Here is a 26,771-nt window from a genome sequence, read left to right as displayed (position 1 = left end):
AGACACTTCAGGAACTAACGCCAACCAAGAAATTCCAGCTTCTACTTTGCTCTCTTCCACCAGATATTCCAACAAGACAATCATAGCAAGAGAGGAGTGACAACTTTACAAGTACCTTTCTAACAAACGCAGCCTCTCACAGGTCTGACCGTGATATGAGCACCCTGGCTGCACATCACCATCCACCACTGGGAACTACAGCGAATCTCATCGCTATCGCTTCGCATCGCTGTATGCTGCATGCTGCATATACTGCCACCGTGCGCGCTGCACCCCTACCGCATATCCCTGGCCAGGGCCACCCAGCGTCCTGGGCGCCGTCAGCTTTCTCCTCAACCTCCAGGCTCCAAAGGTCTTTTCTCCTATTCCGTTTGTCCTCCTTCAAGGATCTCCTGGTAACCGAGCAAATAGGGACGAACGGGCTTGGGTCCTTGTTGTCCGACGCACGCCAAACGTGATGATCGTCGTTTCTTTTTCTAAACCCCCGGTCCACCGTCCGTCTGCCATCTTCATGCTCAAGCCCGCTCTTGGTCCGCACTCTTTGCTGCCGGACGTAACCAGAACCAGGTTTGCCTAGCTGTCAACCGGGACCCGTCTGTCTACCTGCTTGGATTTCTTCCGATGACAGACTGGCAGAAAGCAGACACGAAAGGGGAAAAAAGCAAACTTCCCCTTGCAGTTCGTTGCTCCCCAACCCACTGGGCTGCGCCGGGATGCCCTCACCCGGCAGCTTCTCCATCTGTCAACTTGTCAAGTTTTCCAAGTTTGTGTGTCTCCTTTGGGACCTTTCGCAGCCGATACCGCGTACTTGGTCACATCTCAGCAAAAACCCAATGCTGCGGTCTCGCTTCCAAACTTGGGACTCGGGATTGACTCTTGTCTCGCGCCCGAGCACTCTCCTCAAGTCAGAAGAGTGACACACTCTGGGTACACTACACGTCTCCAAGTGGTGGACCGTCCTGGATCTGCAAGGCGCCGGCAAGCAGGAACATCACGGAGCTCCAGTGTGGCGCTGTCAAACTGGGTATCCTTTTTTCTCTCTCTCTTTGCAGTTGGGCTTTGGGGGCTTCCATACGCATCCGTTACCACATGGTTCGTTTTCTTTGGCCCTTCTGGCTCTGTTCTCTCTAAGACTTGCCTACTTTTTTCTTCGCCGTCACGCCTCGTTCGCGCCCCCGTATGTCCCAGATTTTCCTTCCACAAGTGTTGTCTCTGGGGAGGAAGCCTCGTGGACGTTCGCGCCTCCGAAAGCTACCTTAAACGAGGAATAAGAAAAATAAATTGCGAGCAGAGGCCAGCCCGACCCCGAGTCTCAGCGCCACGAGTCCACCGAGCGGCCCCTAGACGAAGCGTACTAGACTTCTCTCGGTGACGACGCCTTCTTCCTCCCTTGATCTGCCCTGAGGTCCCTCAGGTTCCTCCATTCCCCCACTCACCAGTGACTTACTCCTCCACTTCCTCCGCCTGCCGCCGCGCCGCGTTTCCGGTTGTTGGTCTCTTCGCTTCGTCTCCCCTTGCCTCAAATTGGGTCCCTTTCTACCTACCCCCTAGGCTCTGGAGGGGGATCCATCTCACGAGAGACTTGTGGACGAGGTAAGGTAACTCGAGAAAGTCTGATCATGGCGTTCCACCTTCGAGGCCGCTAGCTCTCGTTCCCATCATTTTGCACGGACGCCTCCTCCCCGCGATGGTTTGACGCTTCCCACTTCCACCGTCTGCCACCGTCTGCCTCCCCTCCCGCATTCTTTCGTCCCAACGGTCGGTCGCCCGGAGGGATAAGGACATATATCGATCCACTGCCGCCCCCCAGTCCTGGGCGTTCCCAGAGAGAGAGAGGGAGAGAAAGCGACCGGGAGATGATCCAAGTGTTGCTCCATGAACCCTAAGCCTGATATTGTTTTGTTCCTGTTCATCTCTCTTTCACACCTTTCCTGAATCTTTTTGCGCTCTTACCAAACCTCATTCGTTGCCTCCCAGAGGTTGAATGAGTAAACGTCACTCATAGACGCAAACAGCAAAGCTCAGTACCTACTTCGATCTCGCCTCGTCTTTTGCGTGACCACCGCTCCACCTATTCGACGTGTGTCGCCAAGCGGCCCGTCTTAGCCAGATCTATTTGCTGCGCCGCAGACGACTTCCTTAGTCGAAGACACACCCCATCGTTGTGCGACCCTCTACGAAAACATATTGCGCATCTGGAACCCTTTTTCTTACCAGTGTCTTGGAGGAACAGCTTTCGGGCATGCGGTCTCGAGGCAACATATCACACAGTTGAAGCTTTCCCACCGAGGGATAAAGAGATGGTCTTTTCAGAGAACCCAGTCAACAGACGTAGCGAAGTCATGGTCGTCTCATCGAATACAGGCCCGCCACGGCTCGACCTCGCACTCGGCCGGGGTCGCCGCGGCACGTTTGACAGCTTCGACAGCGGCAGCGAACGCGGATTCCACCCTCGCACGGCACGCTCGTCCAACGACCTCTTCACACAAGCCCTCGGCAGGATCGATTCGGCAGATTGCGACTCGGAATGGGGCGCGGTGCGCGCGAGCGCCAGGGAGAACTGCGACAGAGGGGGAGGCATGGCGGACCTCATCGATTTCCTCCGGACCACCTCGCCGCCGCCAGAGTTTCCTTCACAACAATCCCTCTTTGAAGACGACGCCGCCACCACAGTCGTCACCGAATCCCAGGAGCAGCAGCGGGAGAGATGGGGACTGCTCAGGAAGCTGCGGAGGCCGCGCACGCGAGCCAGGTCAGAGTCGCCCGTCCGCCGGCCCCGGACCGCAGGACTCCCCAACTCTGCTGTCGCATCCAAGACGAGCAGCGGCAACTCGCACATCGCAATTTCCATCCCGCTGGAGTATTGCCACGTAGGACCGGACTCTGACTGGGCCCTCGCCATCTTCAATGCCACGCCACCATTACCCCCGACTCCCCCGGTAAGAAACAGCGACGAGGAAACCAGGAACGGCGTCAGACCTTATGCTAGTGACCGTACGGTCACTGTTCTCAAGACCGTCAGTGAAAAGGGATCCATCTCGACGCTCGACACGATGAGCACCAAGAGGGGATGCAAGGGCTCGGTGTCGATATGGCCCAAGATCAACCCCAACCCCATGAGCCCGCCCAGGACGCCTTACACGACACCTCCGGGCAGCTTGCGTGGGCGCTCTTCAATGTCAAAGACTAGGCGCGACCGACTGCCTCCTCCGCCGCCTCAGTACGCCGAGCTCCCGGCCGAGCCCGTCCACGCGGCCAAAAGCTCTTATAGCAGTCTCAACAAAGAGTGTGGGTTCTCTAGGGACGAGGGTTCCATTGCTCAGATCCCCAACACGAAGAGACCCAGAGCGAGAACAACACCAAGGCGGCCTGAGAACATCGTGCTGCCGCCGAGAAGGTCGAGCATCAAAATTGTGAGGCCGCACCCAGATGCAGTCCTAGACAGTCAGAGGTCGATCGATGACATCCTGGGCGGCGGTTCCCAGCGCCAAAGTATACTGTCAGATGGCCCTCAGCTGAGTCCCGGAGCCTTTTCCGAGGCACACTCCATCAGCCCAAGCATCGCAACGACAGAGTTGTCGGAGCCGGTCGTATCGAGCGCACGGTCTGCAAAGGCATACTCAATGGCATCGATTAAGCAATCCGACATGCCGGTGCTACCATCTCGTCAGTCCTTTTCTGTCCGGCCGGGGAGCAGCGATACAGCGCAGACCACTCTTGTTGGAGAGTCTCTAGCGTCTCGGAATCCCTCTACAAGAACGGCTGCCTCGCGGCAAAGTCGCAAGGAGCGTGTCAAGTCTCTCAAGCAAAGAGACATGGATGCGTTGCGAGCCCTCACGAGACAGGGACCCCAAGACGATGACGGCGAGAGGACGCCGAGGCCCAGGACCTGCGAAACGGTCATCAGCTCCCTGCGCCTCCCTTCTCGAGATGGTACGTTCGGGTCCAAGGACCACCTACCGCAAACGAAATTATCCGCCACGAACTTGGCACTCATGGCCAAGTCTCACAAGAAGGCGACGAAACACAACAAGAACGGCACTTCAACAAAGATATCAGACTGGCAGGCCACGCAAGATACCGAGACGGAGACCATAGGCTGGGAGACGGCGCGAGAGGAGCTGACGCCCGGTTGGGAATCCGCGCTGGAGACGCCCACAATCGACTGGGACAAGACGCCGTTTCTGGGGGACATCACGGCCGCCGACCACCGGGCCTCGACGGACACGATGGACACCGCCGCCAACACGTTTGGGAACGGGGACGTGAGAGACAGCACGCTCAGCTCCGAGCCGCCTCGTCGGTGGGGGAGCCTTCACCGCGCCAGCTGGGCGAGCTCGGTGCCACTCTTGGACCGCATTGGAAGCTTCGCGCCGTCCGACGCGAGTGCCGTCGCCCAGGCGGTAGAGATGGACGATGGCCACGCAGAACCGCGGCCAGCTCGCATGACGCGCGCCGACTCGGGCACTCTTTCACAAGCGGACGCGGACCGGCTGTGCTCGAACCGCTTCAGCTTTGCGCTGTCCGACGATAAGGTCAAGATCGATGTCGCGGACGACAGCCAGTCCATCGCGGGCAGCATCGCTGCCTTCCCCAAACCCGGCTGCGGTCCTCGACTGAGCGCCATCATGCCCGTCGCCGAGGTCGTCCCCTCGCTTCCGGTGGACGAGAGGTGGTCTGCGTCAACCCTCAACTCGCCGGTAACAGTCATCGAGGTCTCGCACCCGCCCTTTGCGACCAGCCAGCCGCAAGGAGAAGCTCCCACGCATGTTGCGCGCCCACATACGGCGGGCAACACCAACTCCGTGCTCTTCAACACCGCCAGGGCCGAGGGACATGTCAACCGTTCCGACAGCAAACGAGAGCCGACGGTATCAACTGACGACCCCGCCGGCGACGCAGACGAAACAGCTACCCTGCGACCGAAAAGCCTCCGCTCGCAAGAGGGAGGAGACGCAGGAACAGTAGCAGAAGCAGGAGCTGGAGCAGACCGCGACCCCCTCAACCTGCTCAACATGTCAGCCCGCGAACTCCGCAACCACTACGCCAACCTCCGCAGCGTCCAGGTAAACCACCTCGCGCACGAGATGCTCCGCAACCAGGAGCGCCTCGAGCTGCGCATGCACCAGCAGGAGCGGAACCAGATGCTCTTCATCGAGCGCCTCGAGCGCTGCATGAGCGACTTGCGCAGCCTCCCCGGGTCGCCCCTTTTCGGCCCCGCCGGACCGCGCGGGGGAGCAACACTCCCCGACTGGCCCCTCTGCGGCGGCGGCGTTGGTCTCGGCGACGACGGAGGAGACGACTACGTCTACGAAGAGCAGCACATCAGCCGCGACGCGAGGCACGAGGTCCGCGTGCGGAGGACGGGCCGCATTCGCGGGAACACTACGAGCACCACCGCCACCACCACCACCACCCGGACATCACAGCGGCAGCGGCAGTCCGAGGAGTCTCACACCCGGGGGAACGGTGTTGGATGCACAGGTGGAGACTTTGACGATTTTGACGGGGACTTTGTGAACCTCATCCACCCCCGACAGAGGCGCCCGTCAACCTCGCACGAGATCACCCCTCGCACCAGCGTCAGCATCGGCGGCGGCGGCAGGGCGGTCCGGGGAAGCAGGCACCAGGCGGTGATGATGCAGCCGCTCATCACGCGCGGGGGGCTGGACGCCATGGAGCCGCTGATTCGGGAGCTGCAGGTTGCTTCGCGGGTGAGTCTGGAGGCGGCGCGGACGGACTCTAGGACGGAGACGCCGTTGCCGGATACGGAGTATTACTATAGTTTGATTTAGGGGAGGAGGTTGATTTTGGACCTCACATTCTACTTTTTTTCCTATTTCCATCTCTTCTCGTTTTTCTTTGGCTCGGACGTGGGAATTGGCCGGCTTTCCGCCTTCATGAACTGAAAGGTGTAAGCCATTGTAGCCAAGGTATTTGATGATGACCCATTTCCTTTGTCTGGATGGCAGGTGTGGTTTTAGGTGTTATCTTGTGGAACTTTGTGGATGAGGATTCTCAGGATCAGGATCTTAAAATCAGGGATGATGAGAAGTGAGTATACCCAGAGCTCACAACACCTTTTAGTTCAGTGTTATTTTCCTCCTTCTTTTTCTTTTCACGCCCATACCATGAGCGTCGGACGGACACCATCTGCGCTGCTGATGCAAGACGCGAGGAGACTCAAAAAAGATACCTATTTTGCTTTCTCGAATTGCCTGATCATCCCATTAGTGATATGCACTGTGACAATACGAAAACTACAATCCAAGCTAGCCTCGTCCATGAAGAACGCCCAACATCTGAGCTACCATGTGCCATGTAGATCGATGAGATGGAGATCGAAAGCCCCCCAGATCTCTCAGGCGTATCGTCAAAAAGGTCTCCAACCAATGACGTCGTCGTCTAATGGGGTGCGGGACCCTTGCAGTAGCTCGTTTCCGGAAGGGGTTGATCTTCAACTATTTCTGGCGGGGGCTAGCGTTTCTCCCTAGTAGTGTACGCAGCAGAGCAACAAAAAGTCATGATGTCTTTGACCTAGATTCTTTGTGGAGCTGGGAAACTCAATTCGAGGCTGAAGCTGGATATTTGGTTTGTCTTGGATGACATGCAGCTAACTATTCACTCAAGCTACCTAGCTTACTCAAGTTTTATCATTTGCAGCTCCCATTCTCCTCCCCGTGTAGTGGTTGTCGATTGAAACTCGTGACAGACTTTCACTTCCATCGTGTCTTACACGCGATACATCCACCATCCTCACTCAACCGAAGCCGTACACAAAACACACCCACCAACCACCCATCTGCTCTCCCAAACACCAAAAAAACATAACAACACCCTCAAACCACAATGTCCCGCCCCTGGATCCTCGTCGCCCCAGCCTCCCGCGGCATAGGCGCCCACCTAACCCGTCACCTCCTCCGCACAACCACCGCCCCGATCCTCGCAACGTGCCGCTCCCCCGACACGACCGCCGTAAAGCAGTCCATCCTCTCCTCCCTATCATCATCATCTTCTTCTTCTTCTTCCTCCTCCTCTGAAAAGAAACAATCCCACTCCTCCCCAGCCGCAAAGGAAACAGAAGACCTCGCCTCCCGCCTCAAAGTGATCACCCTCGACGTCACCTCGGAGCCCACAATCGCCGCCGCCGCCGCCGAAGCAGCCTCCCTCTTCCCGACCTCCACGCACCACCTCCGCCTCGCGCTCGCCACGCCGGGGATCCTGCACCCGGAAAAGAGCCCCGCCCAGATCGACTACGACGACGCCCTGGAGACGTTCCGGGTGAACACCCTGGGGCAGATGATGCTCATGAAGCACTTCTCCCCGTTCCTCCCCAAAAAGTCCGTCAAGTTTTCGACATCCACTTCTTCTTCTTCTTCTTCTTCTTCACCGGAAAACGACGAAGCGAGAGGCCTGCCCCCGTCCCGCGCCGTCTGGGCCGCCATGTCCGCGCGCGTGGGCTCCACGGCGGACAACCGCAAGGGCGGGTGGTACAGCTACCGCGCCTCCAAGGCCGGCGTCACCTCGCTCGCCAAGTCGCTCGACCTGTGGCTGGCCGCGCGCAGCGGCGAGAGGGCCATGGCCGTGGCGTATCACCCGGGGACGGTCAAGACGGGGCTGTCGCAGGGGTTTTGGGATACCGTGCCCGAGGGGAAGCTGTTTGAGCCCGAGTACGCGGTGGAGAGGATGTGTAAGGTGCTGACGGAGGAGGTTGGGATCGAGGGGAGGGGGAGGTTTTGGGATTGGGCGGGCAAGGAGATTTTGCCGTAAAGAAGGCGGGATGTATGAACGATGTTTGCATGAAAGAGGGAGGGATTTGGAGTCTAGGCGTAGATGAGTAGAAAAGAAGCTCCCAAAATGGGAGTGAGGATCATTCGAGATCTCAAAGGGGAAACACAGGCAGCTTTAGCATCGTCATCATTCCATGATAACTGATTCTATAAAAGTCGTGAAGAAACGGCTAGTTGTACACGAGACACGGCAACATCTCTGGGTAACTCCGTGCTGTGAAAGAACATTCTCCGAATCACCTCCCATCACCTCACCCCACAACCACAACCGCAACCATGATCCCCCGCCTTACAAGGCTACATCCTGGAAAGATGCCCCGTCAGGAGAGACGCCCGGCTTCTCCCCCTTTGTCGGATTGTCCTCGTCTCCCTTGCCGTCCTCACTGTCGTCGTCCGACTCCTCCTTTGGCCGGTGCGCGAGGTTCTGCTCGTCCTTGTCCTCCAGCCGCACCTTTTGCTCCTCTTGGTCCACGATCCGCTTCTGCTCCGCCTCCTTCTCTTCGTCCCCGGTAGCCGGCTCTTCCTCCGCCTTGCTGAGGGGGTTCTCGGCTTCGGGCGACTTGGCGGCCGCAGCGTCGCCGTTGCCCTCGGGCGTGCTAGCGGCCGGGGGTGTCGGCAACTCCTTCTGCGCCGGTGGTGTCTGCTGCGGCTGAGGTGTCTGCTGGAGTTCGTCGCTCGAGGGTCCGGGCCTGAGTGCGTCGAGGTAGAACTTCGTCACGCCCAGGATGCGTCCGTTCTTCTCGCAAGCCTCAACCCACTCGGGGCGCACGACGGGAATGTTGGTCTCGACAGCCTTCTCCCACGCCAGGCCGCGGCCCTCGGTGGTGACAAAATGCGTCGTGTCGATGCGGACGCTGTCGACAATCTTGGCGCCGATGCGGTCGACCGCCGCGGACAGCGCCTCTCTAGTGGCAGGGGGCATGATGCCCGTGGTGATGGTGATGCCGCTGAGGTCCGTCATCTTATGGGTGCGCACAGTGACCTTTTCGGAGCTGAGGGTGCCGGCGGTGGTACGCAGGACGAGGTGGAAGGTATAGTCTGTGTCGACGGCAAGACCGCTAATCTTTGTGCTATGCATTTGCAGAGGCCGGGGAATGTTGCCAGCCTTTTGGCCGTTTCGGTGGAGGGAGAGGGAGAGGATATCGGCAGTGGCGAGCTCGATGGGGTCCCATTCGAGGACAACAGAGGTCTGGGTTGCGTTGCGGCAGCGCAGGACGGGTGTCGTGGGCGAGCTGGCGCCAAAGGACGAGTAGATGCGGTCCTGGAGCTCGCGGAAGGCATGTTCGGTCTTGGCCTCTGAGCCTAGGTTGCGGGCGACGGTGATGTCGACGATGCTGCCGGAGGAGATGTTGGGAGGGAGTAGGATAGACGGGAACTCGATCTGGGCGCTTGGAATTAGTACAGGGTCTCGTGAGTAGGCGACGATGACATTGATGAGCGGAAATGGAGGCCAGGGCGCCGGGGATAGGGCGCCGGGCCTGTGGACCATATAGCTTCCCTCGAAACAGCCCGCAGTTCATCGCCAAAATTGCAGAGTGCATTGGGTATGACGTACCAGACGCTTATCCGGCGTCAAAAGCACCGTGACGCCGGCGTCGACCTTGCCGACGGTCAATGAGACGAGCATCGTGAACTGTGTCTGCTGGTGTTGAGGCTTCGTCCCAGTTTTCGAAGCGTGGTACGTGATTGCAAGGTTGTTGGTGTTTCCCGTCTCCGGCCAAGGGGGCAAGGTGGGATCAATTGCGCAGGGTCGGTCGCCGATTCCGTAGGCCTTTCGTCTCGGTTCCAAGGGCGGGTTATCGTGATGAGTTCGGTATGGAGGTGGCCAGGTGGGTGAGCAGGAGATTGTTGCCAGCGATGCTTGTGTATGCGAGACACATATGCTGGATCGAGAGAGGTACAAACGCCAGTCACAGTTAATTACCAGGTTGGCAGCTCCAGACGTCTCGGCTGGCAGCTCTGCGCTAGCGATGTGATTCGTCGCCAACAACTCTGCAACTGCCCTTCACACCGTGGACGGGGCAGTAAGGAGTTGAGGTGGCTGGGTACGTACCTGCCCCGTGCTTCACCTCAGTTCTCATTCCAAATGTAAGTCTTTAATAACGGTTGATTGATTTCGTCTTATTGTTCGCTAGATATTATGATGGGACGTTTTGTAGACCGTTGTCGCTTCTGACGTATATGCTTAGACTGCATTGGGGTTTCTGACGTCCACTTTGTCTCCCAAGTTGTGTTGTGTGGTGTCAAGACCGCCGCCAGCTTCTCACGAGATATCAGTAACATAGGCAATGGACGTATGCTTCCCTGTCTGTAAAGGAGAAAAACAAAAATAATGGTTTCTATCTTAGGGGTATCATTTGTAGGAATTATGTTACACAGACGATAGCCGAAGCCGTCATCATGAAGGTTGCCCATGCCATCTCTCAATAATGGGACCATATCCATCTCTCCGCCATCTCCAAGATTCCTCATCACGCCCAGAGCTGGCCCGAATCCAGAGGCCTTTCTTCTTCTCTCCGGCGCTTCTCTTCGGCGACCTTGAGCCTCCGCTCCTCCCGCCTGCGTTTCTTCTCCTCAATGATTCGCGATCGCTCCTCCTCCTGTCGCAGTCTCCTCTCCCGCCACACCGACTCCTTCTGAAACTCCTTCTCAAGCCACTCATCTTCTCGCCGCTTCTTTTCTGCTTCTGCCTCCTCTTTCCGACGTTTGGCTTCCTCCTCCCGTTCAATCTCTTCGCGTGCTCTCTCCTCCAGTTTCCTGTCGTACTCGCGTTGCCACCGCTCCGGGTTCTGCTCGGCGTCCTTGAGTTCAATCAGACGGTCCACGGCCACGTCCATCGCCGCCCGCAAATCGGCCCGGGAAAGCCTCTTCACCACGTCGGCGGGGAGCCTGGCAGTGAGCGCTATCGTGCCTATCAGGCTGCCCTCTAAGGAAGTGTCCTTCCCCGTGCGGTTCCTCTTGGGCCTGAGCAGACGCCCCTCGGGATCGTAGCCTCTGACTTCTAGGGCGGCGTGGAGCTCGCGCCTCATGGTCCTCCGGGCAGTATTTACGACGACCGGGCCCCCGTTCTGGGTGACCCCGTACAGCCAAACCCAGAGCGGCGTGTTCTCTTTCATCTGCTCGTACTTGTGCCTGTACAGGACCGTGTAGGGATGCTCGTTCATCGTCTCGACGAAATACTCTCTGTCCCAATTTCTCATGACATGCCGTGGAGATATTTGTATCTTTATCTGCTCAGACAACTTTTTCAGTTCGCCAGGCAGATGGACCATTCGGTAGTCCAAGGCGGCCAGCCCGATGTCCAGGTCGAGGAATATTCTTTTGAAGTGATGTTCCACTGGTAGCGTCTTGAAGTTGACCGGATGCGGGGGTGGCTTGGTTTTTCGAACTGACGGGAGCTTCGAAGCGTCTTCCTGGGAGGCTTTCGAGTCTTCGCCACGAAGCCTCCGTTTAATCTTGTCCAACTTCTCCTGGCGCTCTCTGTTACGTTCTGATGCCCAATAATCCCTGCTTTCTCTTTCTTGGCGACGCCTTTCATCTGTCCATCTTTGCTTCATGGCGGAAACGCGGAGTCGTGGGTTGTAGGAAGAGAACCAGGAGGCTTGTGTCGCTATGGGTATACCAAGAGGCAGTCTTCGCATCGTGCTGGTGACATGTTGAAGTCGTATCGGCATCATCGCATGGTCGTCGCCGGGGGCGGTCCTCGGGCACTCATAACTCGAGAGTACGCTCCGCCGGTGGTATTGAATGACAGAGTCTATAGGTCAGGTCAATTCCATAGAGGCCGGTCTCTAGATTTCAAACGGCGACGAGGCGCGAATTTGCGATCTGCAATTTGCAGGCAAGCTACGGCTCTCGAAGAAGTGATGCAGGCGAAGCTCTCCCAAAATGGCTTAGGTAAGTCGAGGAAAGCTTAGACTACCTTACAATGAAGTGGATCATTGGTGCCACAATTGTCATGCCGGCTGTGGCTCATGCGAATTCAATGGACTGATGGAGATTGGTGAATGACACACACACACGACACAGTGACGCCCAAGTGAATGTGAGCCACAGCGCACCTTTCTCCATTTGGTGACGGTGACCAACTCACATACTGCGTAGGTAAAGATGCCACCCCACTTGACTCATCTACACTGCAGGAGAGAGTGAGAAAAAAACCGAGCCAGTCCGTTTCAACATCATTCGCCCCTTCCCATATGAAAGGAACCCACCTGGGCTCACACACCGCAGACACCCAAACAGAGACCAGTAGCCGCCAGTTCCCCAGCGACAGGACCCCCTGTTCCATCCATTAGCTCACTTCACTGCCCTGCACACGCACCTGCACAAAAAAGCAATCCACCACAGCCACACCTCAGAGCCCAAAGCCCAAAAAAGCACCACCATTTTTTTGTTACGGGGGCGCTTTCCAAACGCACACAATAAAGCCCACCGCCCACTTTCGCACTTCCTCTCGAACATCTCGCTCTCTCTCCCCCCTTCCAACCAACCCACCCCCCCTTCACACATCCTACCTATACCGCTGAGAACCGGAATTCTCACGAGTAGTCAAGATGCCCAAGAATAAGGGAAAAGTAAGTTGTTATCCCCCCCATTTCCATGCCCCCAAGTACGCAAGGCGAAGGAGGAAGAGACGAAAAGAAAAAAAAAAAGACAAGTTCCTTCTCAGCGACAAAACCACCCCTCCCCCTGCTTAGTCGCGCGCCCCGCCAACAACCCCGCCCCCTCCTTGCCATTGCTCGACACATACACACGACGCACATTGGCGATGATGATGATGGCGTTGACGATGCCACTGGCGATGGAGGTGGAAGCAAATGGTTGATCATGAAGACTAACAACCAAAACAGGGAGGAAAGAACCGCAGACGTGGAAAGAACGAGTCTGACCACGAGAAGCGTGAGCTCACCTTCAAGGAGGATGGCCAAGGTTAGTTCACCACCCATTCCCAACCCGAAAAAAAAAAAGAAGAAGAAAAAAAACACAGACGCGTTCCCACCGCCACTTCCCATCGCTACGGAACAAACCAAACCAAACCAAACCAAACCTCCAAAGCGCATCACAGCTAACTTTCCTCCTCTCTCTCCCACAGAATACGCCCAAGTCGTAAAGATGCTCGGCAACGGCCGCCTCGAAGCCCAGTGCTTCGACGGCGTCAAGCGCCTCGCCAACATCCGCGGCAAGCTCCGCAAAAAGGTCTGGATCAACCAGGGCGACATCATCCTCCTCTCCCTGCGCGAGTACCAGGACGACAAGGGCGACGTCATCCTCAAGTACACCGCCGACGAGGCCCGCTCCCTCAAGGCCTACGGCGAGCTCCCCGAGTCCGCCAAGATCAACGAGACGGACACCTACGGCGCCGACGGCGACGGCGACTGCAACTTTGAGTTCGACGACGACCGCGACTCGGAGGAGAGCGAGGACGAGGGCGCCGCTGGTGGCGCCGGCAAGAAGGAGGTCGACATTGATGACATTTAAACCATGTCGTCTCTTGTCTTCCAACACTCGCAACAACATATCAGAGTGTCTAGAACCCCGAAACCTTCCCGCTTCTCAAATCATTCGTCTTTCCTCTACCGCTAGATGGAGAGAGGTGGGAACGCTGTCTTCTCTCTCAAACCCCGTGGTCGTTTAATTCTCATATTATCCGTTGTAGGGTTCCGCGACAGTCAAGGTGTCAAGGGTGGTGCGTTGGACGGGCCATGGTGGGAGAGACGTCATGGCTTGTCAAATCATCAGAACGATAGATCTTACCTCTTTACTTGCGCTTGAGTAATTAAATCCAGTTTGGTCCGTGGCTTGCGCCGCTTACCAAATGTTCATCATATCACGCTTGCCAATTGTCTTACTACGTGATATGTCTACAGAACGAGCAGTCTGTGCAACGCGTTTGAATTTTGTTTTAGTTCCAATTTCTTACATGCGGTCAGCGGGCTTGCTTCGAAAGTAAGATTGTCCTTTTTCTACCCAGCTGCCGTTCTCCAGATGCGGATATGCTGAGCATCTCCCCGGCACCTTTGGGGTTGACCAACCAAAGAACTGTGATGCTTTTAGACCGTACCCGCCCGCCTGATCCCTAATTGTGCAGCTGTCGCTTTGGATAGCCAAGAATCGAATACGATGTAATACTGCTTCCATCCGCCCAAGAAGCCTAGGCCACAACTTGCGGTACCGGTCCAATGACCCCAAGACTGTCCTTCATACACGTCCCTCGACCCCGAACAGGTCATCGCTTACCAGTCGTCGTTGTCGCTTCTCTCATCATCTAGTGACGTATTAGCATTGGTACAATATCAAGACGTGCTGGCTTTCACTTACCACTTCTGCTAACTTTCTCCTTTCTCTTCTGGAGGGCAGCGGCCAGAGCGTTAGCCATGTCACCACCACCACCACCACCAGGTGCTACACCGGCTGGAGGCAAGCCGCTTCCATGAGGACCACTATCACTACCGCCACCAACTGTGGCACTGCTTCTGTCGCGGATCTGACTGCGGTCCACCTTCTTCAGGGCCCTGATGCCACCAGCTTTCTGGATGTCTCCCAAGACGGCCGAGCGCGAAGAATCCGGTTGAGGAACAGGAACGCCAGAGGAGTACCCAGAGTCTCGGTTGGGCATAGGGGGTGGTGGAGGAGGTCCGCCCAGGCCTCCTGGTGGTGGAGGTGGCGGCGGTGGGGGAGGTGCTCCTGCTCCGGGAGGCGGCGGAGGAGGCGCAGGCGGCGCATTGTTTAACGGAGGCAGAGGAGGTGCCGGAGGGGCATTGGACGACGGCAATGGCGGCGGCGGAGGAGCATTCGATGTTGGGAGAGGTGGCGGCGAGGTGGGCAGAGGCGGCGGCGGAGGAGCACTCGATGATGGCAACGGTGGTGGAGGAGGAGGCAGTGGCGGACTGCCAAGCGCTGGGGGTGGAGGCACCGGTCGTGAAGACGGGGGTGGTAACGGCGGTGCCTCTGACGCCGGAGCTTTCGGAGGGAGTGGCGGGCCATCCGAACGTGGGGGCGGCGGCGGTGGGACGGGTCCTCGACTCGGAGGTGGCGGGCCCTGCCTGGCCCCGGCAAATGCGGGCGGTACACCAAATTTGTGTCCAGCAGGCCTTTCTTCCTCTTGCATTGGCGTTTTGGGTGGCCGCGGCGGAGGAGGTGGCCCAGGGTTTGCTGGCCCACCACGAATAGCATTGACTGAACCTCCCAAAGCATGTGCGAGTTTGCCGGCATCAGGTAGGGGAGGCGGTACTGCGAATCGACTCCTCGATGCTTCTGGCGCTGGAGGCTCGCTTGGGGGTGTCGGCTCTCTATTGACAGCAGGCGTATCTGCTTTTCCAGATCTCCTAGCAGGCGGGGGTGCAGGTGCCGCGCCGCGCCTAGGTGCGGGCGGGGGCGGAGGTAAACGTGGGCCATCTGAATGACTTCCTCCTGGAGGAGGCGGTGGAGGAGGCGCTCTTCCGTTCCGAAGTTCAAGGCCATTTGTATGTGGTGCTGGCGGAGGAGGCGGAGGAGGAGCATGACTCCGAGCGCCAGCCATTAGTTTCTCTTGCTCCTCCTTCAGGAATTCGACAATGAATTCTTGGTTCTCCTTGATGAACTCATCCGTCAGTCCCTTATCTCGGAGATCTTGGCCGAAATTCTCCCGCCATTGAGGGTCGAAGGCATCAAGAACAGCGAATTCTGAAGATTTATGACCGCCATTCAGAGAAGGCATACGGCCATGTGGCTGGTTCGATCGCGGGGAGTCAGGAGGGGTAGGCGCTGCTGCATGCCGGCCGCCAAAGAGACCTCCAAGTAGACCATGTTTATGTGCGGCAGCCTGGGAGGCTCCTCCGAATGGTGTCGATCTCGTAGCTCTGCTTGCGTTCTTTTCTCTATCGTCCATTTTCTTCTTGAATTGCTTGGCTTCCTTCTCGTCGGTGAAAGAGAGGCCGGCGAGGCATTCTTCAATCTCAAAGCTGTGGAAATAGGTGCGATCTTGATTGTAGCTCCACGTGTCGAAAATCTCCTGGTCCCAGATGACACCGCGGTTTCCAGACTTTGAATATGTCAGCCAAAATTGCACGAGGCGCCGTGGGCGCAGTCACTCACTGAAATGTCCACCATCTTGAGCCAGTACGTATTGCCGACGAGATCGTTTGACAGGACGATGGCGCCCTGAATACCCGTGTTTGTCCATCTCGCGGGGTTGGGGTAAGCAACGTATAGCCTGGCAACGGCTACGGCTTGGATCTTGTTGGTCTGCTTGGGGACGAAGCGCTTGACCGTCTCCTTGTCATCGTCGCTCAAAATCGACGGCATGATGGCGGCGGGAAGACTGGGAGGGGTCGCCGGAGGAGAGAGGGGGGAGGGGATGTTCGGTGGGATCGGTTGGGTGAGGTGTCGTTGTTCGTATGTAGTTGAATCAAGGTGGAATTGGAATTGGGACGAGGTGGAGTGGTTGTATGGGTCGTGTGCTTGCAAGAGCCGCGGCAGCAGAGGCAACAGCCACCTTTGGTCGTGGTGGTTTGGGTTGTACGCGTGTATAGGCGATGGAAAGTGGCGCTTAGGAGTTGGTGATTAGGCTGGGCAAACAGACACCTCCTCTTTCGGGATGGCGCTTCGTAGTATGATCGCTTTCAGTAGTAGGTAAGGTGATACCTGCAAGGACGACAAGGACCCCGAGACAAGTCAACCAAGTGCCGTCGCTTGTCGGTGTTGGAGGCAGCAAGGCAAGGTACACTGTATGGTACACAGCAGGTAAGGTATAGCTAGTGTCGGGACGATGCTTCGCTATGCAATGCGGTATGTGAGGCAGCCACTCTGCGTCCTACAAAAAGCAAGCTGCGTGGGAGAGTGATAAGCTTGTGGTCAAAGATGCCAGAGCTTCCGGGTCCGGGGGCGTTTCATGAAATGTGGACTCGCATCACTCAACGGGGGAACCCTGGAATACCATGTAATTGGGCTTGCGGAAAGGCTGAAGGGAGGAGAAGGTTGTGCCGGGTGATGGCGAGGATGAGGTCCGGGTGGTTGTATGTGAGATGAAGTGGTGTGCGTGCGTGCAGTTTGCGAATGGGATAATCGGCAAACCTGGGACCTGACCTGACTGAATGGCAGACGATTGTTGGACTCATTTCGGGACAGAGTGACCGCCCAAAGACACTGGGCTTACGCAGTACCCAAGGTACCTTACGCAGCCCAGCAGAGGTTGGCGAGTGGGCGCTGGCTGGCCGGGACTCGTAACCGGCCCTGGGCCACGGCGGGCTGGTGGCTGAGTCGTTCGTTTCAGTGGACTTTGGCTGGGATGTTTCCCTCCTCCGGGCGCTGCTCGGGCGACTGACTACCTGCTCAGGCCCCGGTCTTCGCTGTCGGATTGTCCTTCCCGCGTATTAAACACAGGCACCAGCCACACTGCGTTTGCACCGCCACGTGGAATACAGAGGAAGGCTGTCGTCATTGTGGGACGCGCAACCGCAGCATACGCCGTAAGGTAGCATCGCTGCTTCCCGAAGACACCGGTAGCGGGCATGGGCTGACACGGCGACGGAAGCATGGCGACGATCACCATCAGATTTCCAGAGTGGAATACCTACTCACTCCGATCCGTTCTGACCACACTGCAGGTGGATATACTAGAAAGGCAATGCAAGCAACGTTTCAAATTGTCTACAACAGCGCGATGTTTGATGGCCAAGGGAGCCCAGGCCATACCAAAAGTGTCAGGTTATGTGGGATTTGATTCATGAATTCATTGGCAGTATTAAGATGACTTTATCCACCGACCAATTCTCTAGCCTCCGTGCTTGTTGATCCGTTTCCATCGCCGTTTCCCATAGTCTACAATTCGTAACTGGTCATACAAGGCCATGCATCACATTTGATGCTGCCTGATCGTCGTGCTGGTTTATTTGTTCAAAGCCTCCGCCTTGGCTCGGCGCTCCTCCTTAGTTCCCTCCTCTTGGGCGTTGAAGTCCTTGGGGACGGCAGGGCCGGGGTGCGCTTGGTGAGCAGCAAACTTGGGGTCGACACCACCCTCCTTGATGGGCTGAGTGCTGAATTCCTTCTCCTTGTCGGAGTTCTAAGTAAGATGTCAGCTTCGCTGCTGTGGGTGAGTATGAGGGAGAGATGCTACTCACGTCACCCTTGGTGATGTTGTTGACGAGTTCCTTAACCTTGTCGGCCATTTTGACTGATGTTTGAGTACTTGGGTGGTTTAGTTTGAGAGTCTTTGGTGCTTTGATGGATTGATAGTGTGATGGATAATTAAACGGCCAGGCAGCAAGAGCAGGACACTGGGCTACTTATAAACTATCTTTGCTGGTGGCTTACATGTGAGTTGAGGCAGGTCACTGCGGTACGTGGAAGGTTGCGACGGCCGATGACGTCGTCCCGCCCGCAGAGGGGTAGAGGCAGTCACAACCCCGCGAGCAACATCCCCGCTTACCTGGAAGGCCTCCTATGCAAACACCAAAAGACGCATGTCTTTTTGGTTGTGCGATTGGCTCTCTGCGTGTACCGCGCTTAGCCGGGCCCCTTCAGCAGCCATTGATCTTGGCATGTTTGGATGGGAAGATGCTGGCCAGACCCTCTGCGCGTCACTGGTGAATTACGTGCATATCACGAAGGCCGCTAACGTCCAAGAGGATGGGACCAAAATCTTGACAAAAGACGGCAGGCTTTCCAGTGACAAGCACGCCATGCTCCATAACCCCACGGTTGCATCTGCCAGTGATCGTTGCCGAGTCTTGTCGATTCGATGCAGTGTTGGCGCTAAGCAGGATTGTTGTTGAAGATCTCAACATGTCTTGTTTCTGTGACCACGGGGTGATTCTAGGAGCCAACGAGGGATAGGGGTCTGCAAGTGAAATGAAGTAGGTAAAGTGGTAGAACTGAGAGAATCTCTTCATCACCGTTGAGATTTCATGCAAGATTCCCGAGGCACCTGCTTCGGCGGTGCTCAGCCGTGTCTTTGGCGAGTGACTGGACTAACACCCTTCGCCGGTACGTTCTAAGCTTACATGTTAGCGTTTGCACCATGTCCTCAACAGTGGATTTGATTGACAACGGCCACTTCTGAGAGAAGGCAGTGTAGTGCAGGAGCTTCCTATATGACTCCATTCCAATAGGAAAGCGAAGCAGCCAAGTTGTAAATGACCATCTGACTTCGTGAAGTTGAACGTCTTGCTTGAAGTTGGATGTCGCGAACGTACAGTAAGAGTGGACTCTTAAGCACCGTATTGACGACTACTTCTTACCGTGCGTGGCACTGTATGGCTGTGACCAGGAACTTGAGTGGTGACCTCAGTCCGGATCCAGTCATGATCGATCCAATGTCTTGAGGTAGCTTTCAACCACACTTGGTGCTGCCCACGGCCAGCCACGATGCACCATGTCAAACAACGCTCAGCCGGTCAAGCTCTCTCTTCCCCTTGTAAGTCCACCCTCTTAATTTTAACGTGCTTCATCAAATTGACTCCTGCCAGGAATACCAACAGAGCCTGTTTCAGGAGCTGCGGAATGAAGATGAGCTCGTCGTCCTCGCCCGTGGGCTGGGGCTCATGAGGCTCGTCACAAACCTGCTTCACTCTTATGATGCCGCAGGAAACAACCTGATTATCCTCGTTGGGGCCGAGGATCGCGAAAACAACTGGATTGGAGAGGCGCTGGCCGAGCATGCCGCAATCAGCCAGTCGCCCAACGCGAGGGGGCTCACGGTCGTCAACACCGACTTCACCAGTGTCGGCGCGAGAGAAAAGATGTATACTCGTGGTGGAATCTTTAGCATCACATCGCGAATCCTTGTCGTTGACCTCCTAACCAATTTGCTCGACACCGAGAAAGTCACCGGCCTCATCGTTTTACACGCCGACCGCGTCGTGGCCACGTCGCTTGAGGCCTTCATTCTACGCATCTATCGACAAAAGAACAAGGCTGGCTTTCTCAAAGCATTCGCCGATAATCCCGATCCATTTTCGACCGGCTTCTCGCCATTGACCACCATGATGAGGAACCTCTTTCTGAGAAAGGCGTCATTATGGCCACGCTTCCACGTTACAGTAGCAGAGTCTTTGGAGGGCAAAAAGACGGCAGAGGTGATCGAGTTGAACATCTCAATGAGCGAGCCCATGCGAGACATTCAAAACGCCATCCTGGAGTGTGTGGAAGTCAGCATTCACGAGCTGAAGAAGGGCAACACGGGCCTGGAGATGGAGGATTGGAACCTCGACAGCGCCCTGCACAAGAACTTTGACGTGATCATCAGAAGGCAGCTCGACCCTAACTGGCATAGAGTTAGCTGGAAAACTCGACAGATCGTCAATGACTTGAGCGTCCTTCGAGGCATGCTCTCGTCCGTCCTCTCCCTCGACGCCGTCTCATTCTTGCAACATTTAGATACCATCCATGCGGCACATTCGCCACCTCCGGGGTCGACAAGGCAGAACCAGTCCCCTTGGTTGTTCCTTGACGCAGCGCAGACCATCTTCGAGACAGCGCGGCGTCGAGTCTACTCCGCCAGCGCAAAAGCTGCCACAGCAGACGCCAACATCGATTCACTTCGCCCTGTTCTCGAAGAACAGCCGAAATGGGCTTGGCTGGCGGACGTCTTGACAGAGATTGACAATAGCATGCACTTTGACCCACCGGCCCGCGACGATTCCAACGGTACCATTCTCATCATGTGTGGGGATACAAACACCTGTAGACAACTTCGAGACTATTTGCAAACTATGTATTTCAAGCCAAAGGTCGAGAAAGATCCGACGAAAGACGATGACGACGAAGACTCGGCATCCGCAGCTTTCATGATGAGGCGGAAGCTGCGTAACTACTTGCGGTGGAAACGGGAGTTCGCCCAGGTCAATGCTACACTATTTTCCGAAAACCAAAAGGCTCTGAATGGCGCCACCGATCGAAACGGTCAGCGGCTTCGGGGCAAGGCACCATCGAACAAGCGCAGACGCATGCGAGGGGGCGGTATGGCGGGAACAGCCCAAGGGCGAGCCGACAACGGCAGCATCCTCCAATTCTTTGAAAAGCCCACGGATGTCGAAGACCTCATGGCCGAGGTGCAAATCACAGAGGAGGAAGCGGACCAAAAGCCAGAGATTGTCACCGACCCTCTGGAGAACATGGAGGACTTTTTCCAACTGTACGAGATGCAGGATCTGGTTGTCATTCACGCATACGACGGGGACCAGGATGAGCACGTCTTGGAGGAGGTGAAGCCCCGGTACATCATAATGTACGAGCCCGACGCCGCCTTCATCCGCCGCGTCGAGGTCTACCGGTCATCCCACAACGACAGAAACGTGCGGGTGTACTTCATGTACTACGGCGAGTCGGTCGAGGAGCAGCGGTACCTCTCGAGCGTACGGCGCGAAAAGGACGCCTTCACGAAGCTCATCAAAGAGCGGGCGTCCATGTCCCTGGTGATGACGGTCGACCCCCACGGCGCCGAAGACCCGCAGGAGGCCTTCCTCCGCACAATCAACACCAGGATCGCCGGCGGCGGCCGTCTCGCCGCCACGGCGCAGCCGCCCCGCGTCGTCGTCGACGTGCGCGAGTTCCGCTCCTCGCTGCCGTCGCTCCTGCACGGGCGGTCCATGATCATCGTCCCCTGCATGCTCACGGTCGGCGACTACGTCCTCTCGCCCAACATCTGCGTCGAGCGCAAGTCCATCTCCGATCTCATCTCGTCCTTCAAGGACGGCCGCCTCTACGCGCAGTGCGAGACCATGTTCCAGCACTACAAGAGCGCCATGCTCCTCATCGAGTTTGACCAGAACAAGTCGTTTACGCTGGAGCCCTTTGCCGACCTCTCGGGCAGCCTCAACAGCATCGCGCCGACGAACACCTCGTCGGACCTGCAGTCCAAGCTCGTCCTGCTGACGCTGGCGTTCCCCAAGCTGCGCATCATATGGTCGTCATCGCCGTACCAGACGGCCGAGATTTTTGAGTCGCTCAAGGCGCAGGAGGACGAGCCGGATCCCATCGCTGCGGTGCGCGCCGGGCTCGATAAAGATATGCAGGCCGAGGACCAGGCTTTCAATCTCGAGCCGCAGGAGATGCTGGGCGCCGTGCCGGGGATCAATCCCAAGAATATCATGCGACTCGTGCTGGCGACGGAGAATCTGAGGGAGGTGGCCAACTTGACGGAGAGGGAGCTTGAGCCGATGATTGGGAAGGAGTCTGGGCGGCAGGTCTATGGGTTCTTCAACCGTAATGTCCTGGAAGATTAGATATGTAAAGATCAAAATACAGCGCTCTATTCAATGTCAGCGAATTTCATACCATGTCGAACGATCTTCTCGACACGGTGGTGTACTTTTGTCATCCAATGGTACGTGAGAGCTCTTGGCGAAGATAGCTAGCATATAATACCAACTGTCGGTCAATCGCGACAAAAGCAATTATGTGTGTTCAGTATCACAGTGGCACTCCTTTGTTTGTGGATATCGTGTTATACCATTCAAGCTAAGCTACCGGTATCTGGGTATCGTAAAAGGGAAAAGGAAAAAACTCGTGGGTGGGTATGCTGTCAAAGCTGATATCGCGTCGCACTCTCCATTACTCCTCAACCCGGCCCTGCACTCCTCCGTTCATTCGTGGCAATAATTCGAATCGTCATGGCTCAACCCCTCCCACCTTCATGTGTGAGACAGAAGGGTCGGCTTAGACGCGACTTCTAGTCGTGGCCTTGTGACGACGTCCGCCGCCGCCGCGACGACCGCAGTAGCCGCAGGTGAGGAAGCTGATGATGATGTTGCAGAAGGAGACGATGCCGCCGATGATGGCGTGGAGGATGCCTCCGATGCCGGAGATGACGGAGGTGAGGCAGTTGCCGATGGTCCGGAAGACGGATTGGACCTATAGGGTGATTGTGATTAGTTTGTGGTTTCTCCCATGGTAGTCGGGTATGGAAGAGGACTGATGACTTACACAAGAGACGACGGCGCCCATTTTTGCGGTGTTGTGGTATTGGTGGGTTGGAAAGTGGTAATTTGTAGAGTTGTAGAGAGAACCTCGAAGGGTGTTTGGTGGTTTGTTCGATGGTGTTTGGCTGTGATGGGATGGTACGAAAGGGTGAGGTAGAGGAAAAGGATAAAGGGTCTTATATACAGAGTGAACGCCAGAGCAGTTGGGAATGCGCAACGTCAAGGCACACCCTTGTGACTTGCCAAACACCTTACATCACAGCAGAGCGGTGACACCATTACGAAAGTAAGGTACATCCCCCCGCCATCGTCGATTGTCTCTACCTTTACGGTGTACCTCACGGGTCAGCGGTAAGGCATGGTATCGTATCACACATTACCCTAATTTCCGGGTCGTTTTGGCGCTAGGAGAATTGGGGGAGGTGTGGTCTGGGCTGGAGTCTGTGGGAGAGGGAGAGAGACAGAGTGCGAGGCGTGCAAGTGCTCTGCTAAGGTAGCCGGGACACCGCATGGTGACGTCAATGTGGTAATCTCCCGTGATACATCACCTTTTTTTTTTCCTTCCCACCTTCCCTCCCGTCCCTTCGTATATGGTGAGGTAAGGTATCAGGGTATGTACTTTCCACCCCAGTCTTTCTTCTCAAATGTACTCCCTCGGATTCCTTCAATGGGAGAATGTGTCTCTAAACCAATCGGCCGAGGGAAAGACACTTCCTATCTCAAATGAGAAGAGAGAAATCTCGAGACGAGGTGTGATCACCCACTCACATACACGGTACACACACCCCCGGTCCGCATCAAGGTTTCCGATCCCCCCGTCACACGACGACATCTCACAGGGCCGGAGCGAATGCGCCGTCCAGAAGGAGCGACCAGTTCGAGTCGTTTGGGCACGACGTTGGGACGGTTGGGGTGTGAATGGTGCCCGTTTTGGGTGGCTCCCCCTCCACACTATCAGTAACCTTACGTTAGCCCGCAGGAAAGATTTTCGCTGCACGAGTCTGCGTCGAAGAGTTTGATTGCACATCGGCGTTCATCAAGTCCCGTTAAGCTGCGTGGATCCAATCGAATGATTGGAGAAAATATGTCATGGTGCAGTTAGTGAACCAGATAAACTGAGAAAAGTAGCGCCCCAGCCACAAGCCTCCTCGACCAAGGAGAAAACGTGGTGGCTGCGGGCGTAGCATTTTGTGGCGGTCATTGCGGCTTGTCTCATTTCCCGACGCTCTCCCTTCCCCCTCCAAACAGGTTCCTGTGAAGATATGACATCGTTCGTCTGGGCGTTTCGGTGTGTGTGTGCTGTACGAAGTATGGAGATTGAGATGAGAGGGCCATGACGTATGCGGCTCGGGGGATTCCTCTTTCTGCTGGGGGCGGGAACTCGAGGGACTGGGATGTTGATTGAGTTTGTGTGGAGAACTGCACGCCTGTACTGCGTCACACCTTTCTCACTCAGACTCTCACTCTCACCCTCAGGCTCTCTTCCTGTCTCACAACGGCTGACGGGTAGCGCGCCCCGGTGCGGCGTGACCCCAGTCGTCCTCCAGTTCCCTGGCCGAATGTTCAAAACTTTTTTTATGAGGCGCCTTCCTCGGGAGGTTTCACGAAGGGTCTGGAATGGTCTTTGAAGCCTGGGCGTTGCGCGTGATGGCTGGGGTCTATCTTGTCTCGGACGACGCACACTCATACGAGGGACGTACACCTCATCGCGAGTTGCGAGCTGTCCCGAGATCTCATGATTATCTCAGGTCCTTGCAGTTTCTCTGTCCATCCTTGGGAGAGAGTGTTCATCCTGACGCAGATGTCGGCATGTTCCGGCAGCCTCCATCTGCTTGGGGGAACCTGGAAAGGACAGGGCTGCACCCTGGTGGTGTCTGGAGACTATCTTGGAGAAGCATATTGGACGGCATCGTCACTACATGTCGTGAGGCCCCGGACCCTTGTCCTTTCAGATGCTCCTTTTTTTCGCTTGTCTTCAGGGTGAAAGTTGACTGGCTGCCGGATCTCGACTATTGGTGAGGCTCTGTGTTACAAACTTAGGTTTCTTATAGTTTTTGGCAGGTTTGGGTGGCTTGATCGTGACATTCCCCGACTAGACTAGGCTCTGGAGTTTTGTCCTGGCGAAGTACCTACCGTGCTGAGAAGGACCGTCAACCCTCGCCGACCTTTTTCAATGTTCTTGAGTTCACTTTGATGGATTTCATTACCCAAGCAATTTCTCTATAATTCCGTATTACGTCTCCCTTTTCCTGGATCGAATTACACCGTATTAAGGTGACCGCGAGCTTAAGAAACAGCATGAGCAACGTTTAACGAAAGCCGTATCGTGTGATTTTCCTTGAGAGCCATCTCCCGCTAATCTTTTGCGCCTGTACTCCGTAAAGCCGGAAAAAAGTCCACGACATACATAGATTCCACCGGTTCGTCTCTCGGGAGTACGGCGACTGAGTTGACTGCTGTTCGCAAAATGTCGACTCGTTGCGAACGCATGCTAGTAATACCGGCAAGGCTAGAAAGTGGACCAGAGAAAGCTTGATATGTGGCTCATGCCCCTAACACACATCGCGAGGTTAGAAGCCTAACGAAAAGTCAACGGGTGTTACGTAAGAGGCCGACTGGACTGCATCGATCTAGATCTTCAAGGAATCAAGGTCTTGCTATTAAAGGTATTCCGAAATTGAAAATTGACAGTACGGCGGCGAGCTGTCGATTGTATTGAGAAAATTTAGGACGCTGTACGCATACTGCAGAGTTTTTGAGGTAGAATGCATCACGAATGAAAAAAATGATCTGGCTAAGAGCATGCAGAATTATCGTGGCCTCCAGTTGGTGTTGGCCTTGGACGGATATGGAAGGCTTGTAGTTGCCAACGGAAGGTTGTAAATGGTGCTCTAGAGACTGGATTCCTTGTGCTTGGGTACTTATGGTAAAGCCACCCTTGAGAGAGGCCCGAGGTGCAATAACATGACTATGACACTGCGACAACAACGCAACTGGGTAAGAAAACACTGGTGATATGGGTCCAAGACATCGGTTCAAAGAGGCATGAAATGCAACTTGTCACGATGTATGGACTACTGGGTGTCATAAAAGACCACGAGGTCTATTGTGGCGCAGGCTACTAGTTGCTGGACCCGAGGATCCAGTTGTGGCTCATTGAAGAACTCGGGCCAGATACATGCCGCTATAGCGGTTCCGGTATCCGTACGCCCAGGATACTGGGGCAGGTGGCACTTGACGGGTTTACGTATTCCTTCGACCCTGTCCAAAGTCAAACTCTCTTTCTTTCATCATCAGAGGAGGGAGAGCATCGACACACAAACACGACTTGATTCACGGCAATTCAACTCTCTGAGCTTTCAGAAATTGTACCGAGTCTTGGATATCTCCGACATCTACGGACAGCAGACCCCTGTTTGCTGAGTCAGTCCGCCCGTGGAGGATCAGTCTCCTCCGTACAGCCTGGAACCCCGAATTCCTGACCACCCCCTGCGCTCTGCCGCAATACACACAAGCCCATATCTCTCTCGCGCGCTCTCAGCTTCCATTCTATCGACGCCCGCGGACGGACGACGCACTGTCAGGTAGACGGCGATTGGCCGCTGACCACGCATGCAATTTCAAGCCTTCCTTCAGCGGACATTTCAGGAAAACTGGACTCAGCGGCACGGTACCAGCATCCCGTTATCTATTAGCTGTACCTACTGGTGGTTCTGCCCCTCTCACAGCTCCTCCAGCACCGTATTATCCGGCTGTCCCGAAACGAAACCGAGCGTCGCTAACAAGAGGGGACAAATCTCTTCGTGTTGTTGGACTTTCCTGCGCGCCTGCGACTGCGACTGCGACTACGACTGTGTGTGTGCCTTGCCAGCCCTTGCACACTGCCGTCTGCTTGCCTGCCCGCCCGCGCAGTCTTACATACCTTACGGTATCTACCTACCTCCGAAGGCGCGCGGTCCTCATCAGAGGTCGCAGGTATTATTAACTTGCTGGCCCCGACGGAACCCAACCCGTCATGCCTTCCATGAAACATGGCTTCCTTAAGTAAGCCTCTGTTGCTCCTTTCTCCGATTCGTTCTCC

The 26,771-nt window shown here is 55.9% G+C and overlaps 9 protein-coding genes across 9 annotated transcripts; 4 read left to right on the top strand and 5 right to left on the bottom strand.

Moving 5' to 3' along the window:
• Nucleotides 1–2,300: 2,300 nt before the first annotated feature.
• On the top strand, nt 2,301–5,795 carry CABS01_03418 (uncharacterized protein; the record flags this gene model as incomplete). The annotated part of the gene is made up of 1 exon (XM_060536793.1): nt 2,301–5,795. The coding sequence occupies one exon, from the start codon at nt 2,301–2,303 to the stop codon at nt 5,793–5,795; it is 3,495 nt and encodes a 1,164-aa protein (XP_060392712.1).
• A 1,054-nt stretch (nt 5,796–6,849) lies between these two features.
• CABS01_03417 (oxidoreductase) lies at nt 6,850–7,770 on the top strand (the record flags this gene model as incomplete). Its single annotated transcript, XM_060536792.1, has 1 exon — nt 6,850–7,770. One exon carries the CDS (start codon nt 6,850–6,852, stop codon nt 7,768–7,770), a length of 921 nt encoding a protein of 306 aa, XP_060392711.1.
• A 309-nt stretch (nt 7,771–8,079) lies between these two features.
• Nucleotides 8,080–9,417, bottom strand: CABS01_03416 (BRCA1 C Terminus domain-containing protein; the record flags this gene model as incomplete). The annotated part of the gene is made up of 2 exons (XM_060536791.1): nt 8,080–9,171; nt 9,346–9,417. 2 exons carry the CDS (start codon nt 9,415–9,417, stop codon nt 8,080–8,082), a joined length of 1,164 nt encoding a protein of 387 aa, XP_060392710.1.
• Nucleotides 9,418–10,261: 844 nt separating this feature from the next.
• On the bottom strand, nt 10,262–11,431 carry CABS01_03415 (uncharacterized protein; the record flags this gene model as incomplete). Its single annotated transcript, XM_060536790.1, has 1 exon — nt 10,262–11,431. The coding sequence occupies one exon, from the start codon at nt 11,429–11,431 to the stop codon at nt 10,262–10,264; it is 1,170 nt and encodes a 389-aa protein (XP_060392709.1).
• A 915-nt stretch (nt 11,432–12,346) lies between these two features.
• CABS01_03414 (translation initiation factor eIF-1A) lies at nt 12,347–13,271 on the top strand (the record flags this gene model as incomplete). The annotated part of the gene is made up of 3 exons (XM_060536789.1): nt 12,347–12,367; nt 12,644–12,722; nt 12,886–13,271. The coding sequence occupies 3 exons, from the start codon at nt 12,347–12,349 to the stop codon at nt 13,269–13,271; spliced, it is 486 nt and encodes a 161-aa protein (XP_060392708.1).
• A 755-nt stretch (nt 13,272–14,026) lies between these two features.
• On the bottom strand, nt 14,027–16,076 carry CABS01_03413 (WH1 domain-containing protein; the record flags this gene model as incomplete). The annotated part of the gene is made up of 3 exons (XM_060536788.1): nt 14,027–14,058; nt 14,112–15,813; nt 15,867–16,076. 3 exons carry the CDS (start codon nt 16,074–16,076, stop codon nt 14,027–14,029), a joined length of 1,944 nt encoding a protein of 647 aa, XP_060392707.1.
• A 1,582-nt stretch (nt 16,077–17,658) lies between these two features.
• Nucleotides 17,659–17,938, bottom strand: CABS01_03412 (uncharacterized protein; the record flags this gene model as incomplete). The annotated part of the gene is made up of 2 exons (XM_060536787.1): nt 17,659–17,832; nt 17,891–17,938. The coding sequence occupies 2 exons, from the start codon at nt 17,936–17,938 to the stop codon at nt 17,659–17,661; spliced, it is 222 nt and encodes a 73-aa protein (XP_060392706.1).
• A 1,205-nt stretch (nt 17,939–19,143) lies between these two features.
• Nucleotides 19,144–21,994, top strand: CABS01_03411 (DNA repair protein; the record flags this gene model as incomplete). The annotated part of the gene is made up of 2 exons (XM_060536786.1): nt 19,144–19,185; nt 19,238–21,994. The coding sequence occupies 2 exons, from the start codon at nt 19,144–19,146 to the stop codon at nt 21,992–21,994; spliced, it is 2,799 nt and encodes a 932-aa protein (XP_060392705.1).
• Nucleotides 21,995–22,427: 433 nt separating this feature from the next.
• CABS01_03410 (uncharacterized protein) lies at nt 22,428–22,715 on the bottom strand (the record flags this gene model as incomplete). The annotated part of the gene is made up of 2 exons (XM_060536785.1): nt 22,428–22,622; nt 22,695–22,715. 2 exons carry the CDS (start codon nt 22,713–22,715, stop codon nt 22,428–22,430), a joined length of 216 nt encoding a protein of 71 aa, XP_060392704.1.
• Nucleotides 22,716–26,771: the final 4,056 nt, after the last annotated feature.

This window comes from Colletotrichum abscissum (genome assembly GCF_030869225.1).
Source record: "Colletotrichum abscissum strain IMI 504890 chromosome Unknown Scaffold_6.1, whole genome shotgun sequence".
NCBI classification, from domain to species: Eukaryota; Fungi; Ascomycota; class Sordariomycetes; order Glomerellales; family Glomerellaceae; genus Colletotrichum; species Colletotrichum abscissum.
Note: the sequence above shows the minus strand (reverse complement) of the source record. Positions and strands in the feature narration are given on the sequence as shown.